Below are 9,383 nucleotides of genomic sequence, written 5' to 3'. Positions count from 1 at the left end.
AGCCATAATGTGCCATATGTGTCACGAGCTAACAGCAGAGTGAATGAGAGAGTATGCCCCAACCAGGCTTGAATCGTGTTCTTATATTCTAGTCCCTTCAACCCATGTCTCAACCTACCAGTGTAATTTCATGAAAGAACAGCGGTGCCTAGAGTGAACAAACTTCACGTATAACTATATGATTACCCATATGCTCATTCTTACAATCTTTATTTTACCAGGTCAATTGAGAATTTATTCTCACTCACAACAATGAGCTGGGGAGCAGATTATTTAAACTGGGGTATTATTACATGGCCTGACTGAAAAAGCCTGATGGGTAATTAAGTCAGGACACCAGGGAACCCTCTGTTCTTTAAGATAAGTGCCATGGGATCTTTAATGACCAAAGTGAGTCCAGACTTCGGTTTAATGTCTCATCCAGAAGAAAAAATTATGATACATGTAATTATAACACGATGACAAGGTTACTCATGATGTGAGTTGCAACATGTCTTTTTGACTTTGGACATGAAAAAATTGAACGCACATTAATGGATTCTGCCACTGGCATGGTAAAATGGTCAGCTTCCAGCAGGCATCACATCATAGCGCCCTCTACTGTCTCATGTCCTGCAGTGCCCTGCCACCACTCTGAAAGTACAGAAATTAAACAGGCAATTATGAATTTTAACAAGTCCCTGAATCTATCTTTGCCAGTCAGATCCTAATTAAAAGGATCTGGGCCTGTGATTGTCTGTGCCTGTCTGACCACAGCAGTCCCACGTCTCTGTGCTGTTCCTTGAGGCGGGGTCATGTGTTATCGCCACGGTGCTCTTTTGCCAGTCATCCAGGCAGTGCATGTGCAGTCTGGAGGGCGTGTGTGTTTGATTGGCACTCTCCCTGGAATAGCACCACCTGGTGGCGGATGCCTGGGGCATCTCACTCCCTGTGTTATAATGCACTTCATCTCCTAGTGTATATCCAACTCAGATACACACACTCACATATATCCATATACACACACACCTGACACTCTTTCTCTCTCTCTCTTGCTCTGACACACACACACACACACACACCTGAATCTCACACACACACATACACACACACCTGACACCTGAAACTCACATACACACACACACGTCCTTGGGGTATGACTAGTCTGACATTAATACAGCCCAGACCATGACCCAGTATTGACCCCAGTACTGCCAGACAGCTCGGCAAAAGAAACCATCCACATGACAACCCCACACCTGAAAACACACTGACAGTAATATTTTGTGTGTGTGTGTGTGTGTGTGTGTGTGTGTGTAAAAATTTGCATGTGTGTATGTGCCTCTGTGTGTGTGTGTGTGTGTGTGTGTGTGTGTGTGTGTGTGTGTGTGTGTGTGTGTGTGTGTGTGCGCACGATAGAGAGAGGGGGAGTGTGTGTTTAAGGAAGAAGTCAGGCTCGCTGGCTGGCTGACCGGGAGTCTGCGGTTGTGTCGCGGTGAGGGGGGCAAGGAGCAGGCGGTGCTGAGAAATGTTCCTTTTGGATCCTTCACTTTGCTTACATACCTCCCTCCCTCCCTTTACTTTTTCTCATTCCTGTTCTTTTTTCTCTGTTTTTTTCTAACTTCTTGAAGGATCAGAATGCAGCCATTTCAAAAGTAGTAATAGCTCCTCAGCTTCCTGTATGTTAGAATTGTTGGCAGTGGCCTCCCTCTCTCCCCCTTTCTGTCTCTCTCTCCATCTCCCTCTCTCAGGTGCTAGATTGTGCCCCCGGGAGCTCGTGCATCTCCGGGATGAGGAAATACATACGAACGAGCACCCCGCTCCCCCGGGGACAGCTGATCTCCCCTTTGCTGCCGCCTGTTACTGTGACAAAAGTGGTTCCGCGGCCGCGCATCACACACACTGACTAATCTCATTTGGAATCCGGTAATGTGTATGTGAGAGGGAGGGGGTAGAGGGAGGGAGAGAAAAGGGGAGAGAGGCAGAGAGAGAGGGAGGGAGGAAACGGAGGGGGAGGACTGATTTGCCACTGTTCAAATCTTGTTCTGTCTTTTCCCAGAGTGAGATCTCAAACTGACTCGCCGCGTCTGTTGAGGATTTCATTGTATCAGAAGCGGCGTTTATGGAAGTAAATGCAGACCACCTAAATTCCCAGCCGAGCTCACACATGGGGGAAAGTGCCGCTTTTTCTATTTTTATTCAGTTTTCTTTCATTTCGGTTTGGAAAGAAACGGAATCCACGGAGACAGACACAGACGAGGGAGAGAGCAGGTTTTGAGGTCGATCTGTCAATGCGATTAGACAGTCGCTGCGTTTCCATGCATCGAGTCGCAGTTACGGTCCTGCACATTGGCGAAAGAAGCACACCCACAGCTGCACTTGGAACAGCGAGATCTGCGGCATCTTCTCATATCCTGGCTTGGGTTTTGGTCCGATTGCAAACTTTAAAAACTGCTCACATTGCTTTTTTCCTTCTAAAAACTTCAAGGGTGATGTCATGTCCCGGTGTTTGGGCTGGTTTTGTGCCGGAGTTCAGTGAGAGCCGTCGTCAGGCAGGGACTCGCTGAGAGCGCTGGAGTGTGCGGAAACCAGGCTCGGTGCGTGGCTGTCATTGTCTCGTGCTGTTGCGGGTGGCTGCATCCGCCCCCTGCAGCTTTTGGCTCTCTGTCTAACGCTTCCTGGACTGGACCACTCAGAGCTCCACAATCCGGGGCCCCTCATGCCGTGTCTCCGCCACGGCAGATCCCTGCCCCCCGACCCTCGGACGACTCGACCTCTACAGGAAGATCAGCCATGACCGAGCCAAGCCAGCAGAACTTTGATCCCGCAGCGCTGCCATCCCCTCGCCGCCCCAGCCTCCAACCGGCCCAGATGCTGTGTCTGCCGCGGGATCAGACTTCACATTACTGGGACTAAAGGAGCGGAGCGCCAGTCGCCTTGTCCTTCTCTGCCCCTTTCCTCATCCCACATTCCATTCCGCCTGCTGTTCTGCCATTACTCGCCGCGGACCTGTGCTTTGCACAGCGAGGATGTTATTTCCCTTTCCGAAGAACCTAATATAATTAACCAAAATAAGCTGAGCAATAAGAAACGGAAGAATACGACATCGCTGACAATCGGTGACAGTTGTTTGTAAAGACATCTTACGGCTGGCAGCCAGTGCTGTCACAGCGGCTCTGTCGCGCAGGCTTGTTGCTTTTGGGAGAAACCTGCTGCTGTGCCGCGAAAGTCACATGGAAAGTTTTCATTTCATATAATTACTGGGGAGGAAACAGGAACAAGTGTACGGCGTGTTTGAGGGAGAACACATAATCACTCGCGCCAACGCTTCTGCTTATGTGTGGCAGCACGTAACTTTTTCTGACTCGTCACATCTTGCGTCGGGAAAACAGAGGGATACGAGGGGATTTCTGCTTGCTTTTGGCTCATCAAGGTCGAGCCGCCTTGACAGCAGGGGGAGGCGACCACAGTGGCCCCATCACCGCAAAACCTTTCACCCTGTCCCCCTCACGCACACCCCGACAGAGGGGGCCGGCGCGCGCGGCTGATGCGCGCTGGAGTGGGTCCCCGGATTCCCCTCTCCACTGAACGGATCACAAGCAGACGTCTTGTGTGGGATTCCCGGACCTGTGTAACTGCACGAGAAACGACCGTGGGAACAGGCGAGGCGATTCTGCGCCATCGCGAGGGGAGCGATGCGGTCCCTTCTATCCACACTCGCCATTTTGTAAGTGAATTAGTAATCAATGATAACAAATTGATAATAAAACTGATAATAAATTGTATTTGTATAGCACCTTTCATCTCCTCTAAGTATTTCATCCAGGGTGGGGTGACCCCCCCTCAACTGTGTGATGCAGTTTGCACTACATTGGTTGCCAAACATTAGGTGGGGCGGGGACTAGTGAGTTGGACTTGGACATGATACCATAGCTAGGCTGGGAATGTGGGAGACCAGAGAATGCCCCACTCTTCAGTGCAGTGGGTGCTTTAGTGACCACAGCAAGCCAGAACATCTACTCCATGCCACGCCTAAAAACAGCTTCTCCTGACGCACAGTGTCCCCATCACTGTGCTGGTGCATTGGTGCCCTCTCTATGGTCCAGAGGGAAGACGGTCCGTTATCTGCCTTGGACAGTCCTAACCAAGTCCAGCCACATTGAGCTGTCATGCTGGCTGCAGGGCTGTATGGCTGCTGGCTAAAATAAGTCAGCTGGACTAAGGAGGCAAACACAGAGGTGCAGGAGAGGTGCTGCAAATGCAAAAGCAACCAACAGCATCCAACCAAGCAACCAAGAACATTAGGGCAGGTGCACATTTGATGAACCCAGGGACAGTCGGAAGCAGTGAGTGTTCAGGAGATGATCAAGAGAGGGGTCAGTAACTGCTGTTCCAGGTACAGTCTGAAGAGATTATTTTTCAGGAGACATCAGAGAGCGGGGTTAGCGTAGGGGGAGATTGAAGCCTGGGAGGATGTCAGGTTTGGTTTAGGACTCAGGAGGATACGAAGTAGCGCACTGACTATGATGAGCAGGTAGTGTCGGGGGATGAGGACGGTGGTGGCATGATTAGGTGGGTTTGGCTGCAGAGGTGTGGATGACTTGGGACGGGCAGATATTGCAGGTAGGATCTGCAGTGGCCCAGCGAGGACAGCACAAGGGCCTGGACCAGTAGCTGTGTGCAGTTATTTGGCAGGTGTCTCTACTGTTTCACTGCTGAGAGTCTGAGCACTGGCTAAGGGAGCAGGGCTATTTGTAAAGTTGCTTTGTGTTTGTATCCAAGAGCAGTGACTCCTTACTGTAGCCATCACTTCACAACAGTAATGACTCCTTGCCACAGATATGACTACACAGCAGAGGTGACTCTACAATAGCAGTGACTCCAGCAAGCGCTGAGATCACTAACTGAATGCAGGTGCAAGAGTTCTTGCGCACACACACACACACACACACACACACACACACACACACACACACACTGACATCCACATATACACACTCACACACACACACATTGACAGTTACAGTATTCATATACTGCCCCTGGTTGGTTGGTCCCAGTATGTCTGATGGATACACAAGGTGTAGGCAGGTATGACTATAGCAACTGTTCGGCAACAGGGAAATGCTAGTCAGTTATAAGGGAGTGCTAAACAGTTACTGGGAAGTGTTAACCAGTCACAGCGTATTGCTAATCACTGGGCAGTGTTAATCTGTTACAGGGCAGCGCTAATCAGTTACAGGGCAGTGCTAATCACTTACTGCACACTGATAATCTGTTACAGGGCAGTGTTAATCAGTTACAGGGCAGTGTTAATCTGTTACAGCGCAGTGCTAATCACTTACTGCGCAGTGTTAATCTGTTACAGGGCAGTGTTTGTTAATCAGTTACAGAGCAGTGTTAACCAGTTGCTGGTCAGTGTTAATCACTGACAAGTCAGTGTTGAGTCTGAAATCAGAGTTTCAATAAAGAATACATCTATGAAAATTTTTTCACCTGTACTGTGACTAATGTCTACAGTATTCCAGCACCTCTGGAAGCTTACCCCAGTACCTCAAAACTCTGCAGTGTCGCCAGTTATTCTACAGCACCCTAATGTCTTTATACCACCTTCATACGATACAGAATCTCAATACTTCACAGTGTCCCACTGCCTCCAGAATGTCAGTCACTAAGATTCTCTCTCTTTATCTCTCTACATTTCTCAGATTTGTCCAGACGTTACTGGTGGTGTGCAGCCCCCTGCAGGTGAGTTAGTGTGTGTTTATGTGCATTTGTGCATGTGTGTGAGTGTACTTGTGTGTCTGTGTATGTGTGTGTAAACGTTAGTGTCTATAATGTATATGCATGTGTACACAAAGCAATGGAGACACCCAAACAATCAGATAAAAGGAAAATCAGACAGAATCATGAAAACTCATATTCATTATCATGGGACAAATAAAAGCGCACCGAGTTGTTGGTTTTTCTGCGGGTCTCTGTCTAACTGAATAATCGTTCCCGCAGGTATTAGCAGTCGACAATGTGAATTTCAGCGTGCATGTGGAGAATCAGACGCGGGTTCGAGACGGCATGAGCCGGCGGCATCACAGAGTGTACCAGCTGTACAGCCGCACAAGCGGGAAACATGTGCAGGTTCTGGGCAGGAGAATCAGCGCGCGTGGCGAGGATGGCGATAAATATGGTAAGGTGCAGCGCGCACATGCATAATCACTGATACACTTATACACAGTCCTCACGATGCACACACAAGCACTGATACACTAACACAGTCCTTACGACACACACACAAGCACTGATACACTAACACAGTCCTCACGATGCACACACAAGCACTGATACACTAACACAGTCCTCACAACGCACACACAAGCACTGATACACTAACACAGTCCTCACAACGCACACACAAGCACTGATACACTAACACAGTCCTCACAACGCACACACAAACCCTGATACACTAATACAGTCCTCACAACGCACACACAAGCACTGATACACTTATACACAGTCCTCACAATACACACACAAGCACTGATACACTAACACAGTCCTTACGACACACACACAAGCACTGATACACTTATACACAGTCCTCACGATGCACACACAAGCACTGATACACTAACACAGTCCTCACAACGCACACACAAACACTGATACACTAATACAGTCCTCACAACGCACACACAAGCACTGATACACTAATACAGTCCTCACAACGCACACACAAGCACTGATACACTAACACAGTCCTCACAACGCACACACAAACACTGATACACTAATACAGTCCTCACAACGCACACACAAGCACTGATACACTTATACACAGTCCTCACAATACACACACAAGCACTGATACACTAACACCGTCCTCACGACACACACACAAGCACTGATACACTTATACACAGTCCTCACAATGCACACACAAGCACTGATACACTAACACAGTCCTCACGACACACACACAAGCACTGATACACTAATACAGTCCTCACGACACACACACAAACACTGATACACTAACACAGTCCTCACAACGCACACACAAGCATTGACAGTTAATGGACAATCCTCATAATGCACACAAAAGCACTGATACACTAATACACAGTGCACACACGTAGACAGAGACGGAGACCACAGACATGTATAGTGATACACTACTTAGACAATTTTCACCTACACTGCAGACTAATGAAAATTCACTCTTCCCAGCACAGAGACAATGCAGAAATCCCATTGGCTTTTGATGACAACATGATTTACAGACCCTAACAGAGACAGAGGGAGAGGAGGAGGGAGAGAGAAGGAGGGAGGTCAGAGAGAGATGGAGAGTGTATTGATGGAGAAGGAGGGAGGGAAGTGAGAGAGAGAGAGAGAGAGAGAGAGAGAGAGAGATGGAGAATATATTGATGGAGAGGAATGGAGGGAGGTCAGAGGGAGAGACGGAGAGTATATTGATGGAGAGGGAGGGAGAGAGAGAGGTCAAAGGGAGAGATGGAGAGCATATTGATTTTGTTTGAACTCTGCACGGGGGGCAGATGGCTGCAGGCATAATCTTATTGCCCTTTTAAAGGGAACAATGATTCTCTCCCCGAGAGAGGAAACCTGATGAGGGGGAAGGATAGGGAAGAGGTTCAGGGCCTTCAGTGCAGGAGTGCTCTATTCAGTTAAAGGTGCGGTGTGTTTAGGTGAGGCTGAGCACTGTGGTTCCTTGCATTATCCTTTACAGTATTTAACCAGCATATGTAAACAAGCCAAAAACAGGGCCTCAAAAAACGCCCCACAATTACTCCATCTCCCCATCTCTCTTTTTCTCTCTTTCCATGGTTGTTCTGTCTCTCTCTATCTCCTTGGTGTCTGTCTACGTGTCTGTCCATATCTCTCTAACACTGTGTCTGTCTGTTCTCCTCTTCTCTCTTCACAAGCCCAGCTCGTAGTGGAGGCGGATACCTTTGGCAGCCAGGTGCGAATCCGTGGAAAAGAGACCAACTACTACCTGTGCATGAACCGGCGAGGAAAGCTGGTGGGAAAGGTGAGTGACGCTTAACCTCCACCTGTGCCTGCCTCCCTTCAAAAGCTTGCTCACCCAAGAAACAGAGCTGGATCAGGAGTGCTTAAGAGCCCTGTGCATGTATCTCTATCAGCATTTCCCAAACAGCTGATTTAAATGATTGGTTTGTTATTAAGCAGCTTCAGGAGTTCATAATGAGTTGATCATTTGAATCAGCTGTGTTGGAGCAGGGAGAGATCTAAAACATGCAGGACAAGGGGTCCTCCAGGAGAGGGTTGGGAAACGCTGATCTACATATTCATTCTGCATGTGAGCGAAGTGTGTCTGTATCACACACTGACACATCTTTGTGCATGTGTGTATATGTGTGTGTGTGTGTGTGTGTGTGTGTCTGTGTGCATCTGTGTGTTTCCCCAGAAGGCCAGCAGTCGCAGTGCGGACTGTGTGTTTGTGGAAAAGGTGCTGGAGAATCACTACACAGCTCTGATGTCAGCACGCTACACTGGCTGGTACGTGGGCTTCACTAAGAGGGGGCGCCCTCGCCGCGGCCCCCACACGCTGCCAAACCAGCAGGATGTTCACTTCATGAAACGACCCCCCCCGGGAGAGCAGCCCCACCCCCAGCCTTTCCTCTTCACCACCGTCAGCAAGAGGAGCAAGAGGGTGAGAGCAGCAAGACCAAGCTAAATCCACACAACCCACGCACCCAACTAACCCCACCCTCAACCCACTATCCCCACCCACAGCCCCCCCCACCTCTATTAACCCCACCCTCAACCCCACTAGTCCCACCCACAACCCTCACCTCCACTAACCCCACCCTCAACCCACTAGCTCCACCCACAAGCCCACAACTCTGCCCTTAATCTACTAACTCCTCCCATAATTATGCCAGCTCCAACCACAGCCCCACTAACTCCACCCACAACCCAACACCCTACTGACTCTCCCCTCCAAATTCACCCTCCGCCTGCCACCACGCTGTTAACACCCCTCTCCCTGCTGGCGCCCTCTGAGGAGGGATGGGTGCTGAAGGGGTACTGAGGGGCACAGGAAGGGAGTGGACCTGGTGTATGATTGGACTGGACTGAGTCCATCAGCTGGGTTCTGGACCACTGGGACAGACTGAGAGAGAATCAGCTGCAACGTCCCCGTTATTCCAAACACCCCAGAAAGCTTGTGTGTGTGTATGTGTGTGCGTGTACTTGCGTGTATGTATGTGTGTGTGTGTGTGTGTGACAGAGAAGGGGACAAAAGCAAAATCCAGGCACTTCTCTAGATGCTGTTGGAGTGAGAAAGAGGTTTGGAGGGTTGTAGACTGTGTCACCTTCCACCTCAGAAAGCACAAAACAGAACTGGAGTATAAAATGCAATCTGC

At 49.2% G+C, this 9,383-nt stretch overlaps 1 protein-coding gene across 1 annotated transcript; it reads left to right on the top strand.

Moving 5' to 3' along the window:
- Positions 1-3,674: 3,674 nt before the first annotated feature.
- Positions 3,675-8,692, top strand: fgf18a (fibroblast growth factor 18a). The gene is made up of 5 exons (XM_036523772.1): positions 3,675-3,706; positions 5,688-5,727; positions 5,986-6,163; positions 7,920-8,026; positions 8,423-8,692. Exons 1-5 carry the CDS (start codon positions 3,675-3,677, stop codon positions 8,690-8,692), a joined length of 627 nt encoding a protein of 208 aa, XP_036379665.1.
- Positions 8,693-9,383: the final 691 nt, after the last annotated feature.

This window comes from Megalops cyprinoides, chromosome 3 (genome assembly GCF_013368585.1).
Source record: "Megalops cyprinoides isolate fMegCyp1 chromosome 3, fMegCyp1.pri, whole genome shotgun sequence".
NCBI classification, from domain to species: domain Eukaryota; kingdom Metazoa; phylum Chordata; class Actinopteri; order Elopiformes; family Megalopidae; genus Megalops; species Megalops cyprinoides.
Note: the sequence above shows the minus strand (reverse complement) of the source record. Positions and strands in the feature narration are given on the sequence as shown.

Bases quoted from the DNA above. Each gene is read 5' to 3' on its own strand.
- fgf18a (XM_036523772.1), top strand. From the start codon at position 3,675: ATGCGGTCCCTTCTATCCACACTCGCCATTTT. The intron at 3,707-5,687 runs GTAAGTGAATTA...TACATTTCTCAG, and splicing joins CTATCCACACTCGCCATTTT to ATTTGTCCAGACGTTACTGG. The intron at 8,027-8,422 runs GTGAGTGACGCT...GTGTTTCCCCAG, and splicing joins GAGGAAAGCTGGTGGGAAAG to AAGGCCAGCAGTCGCAGTGC.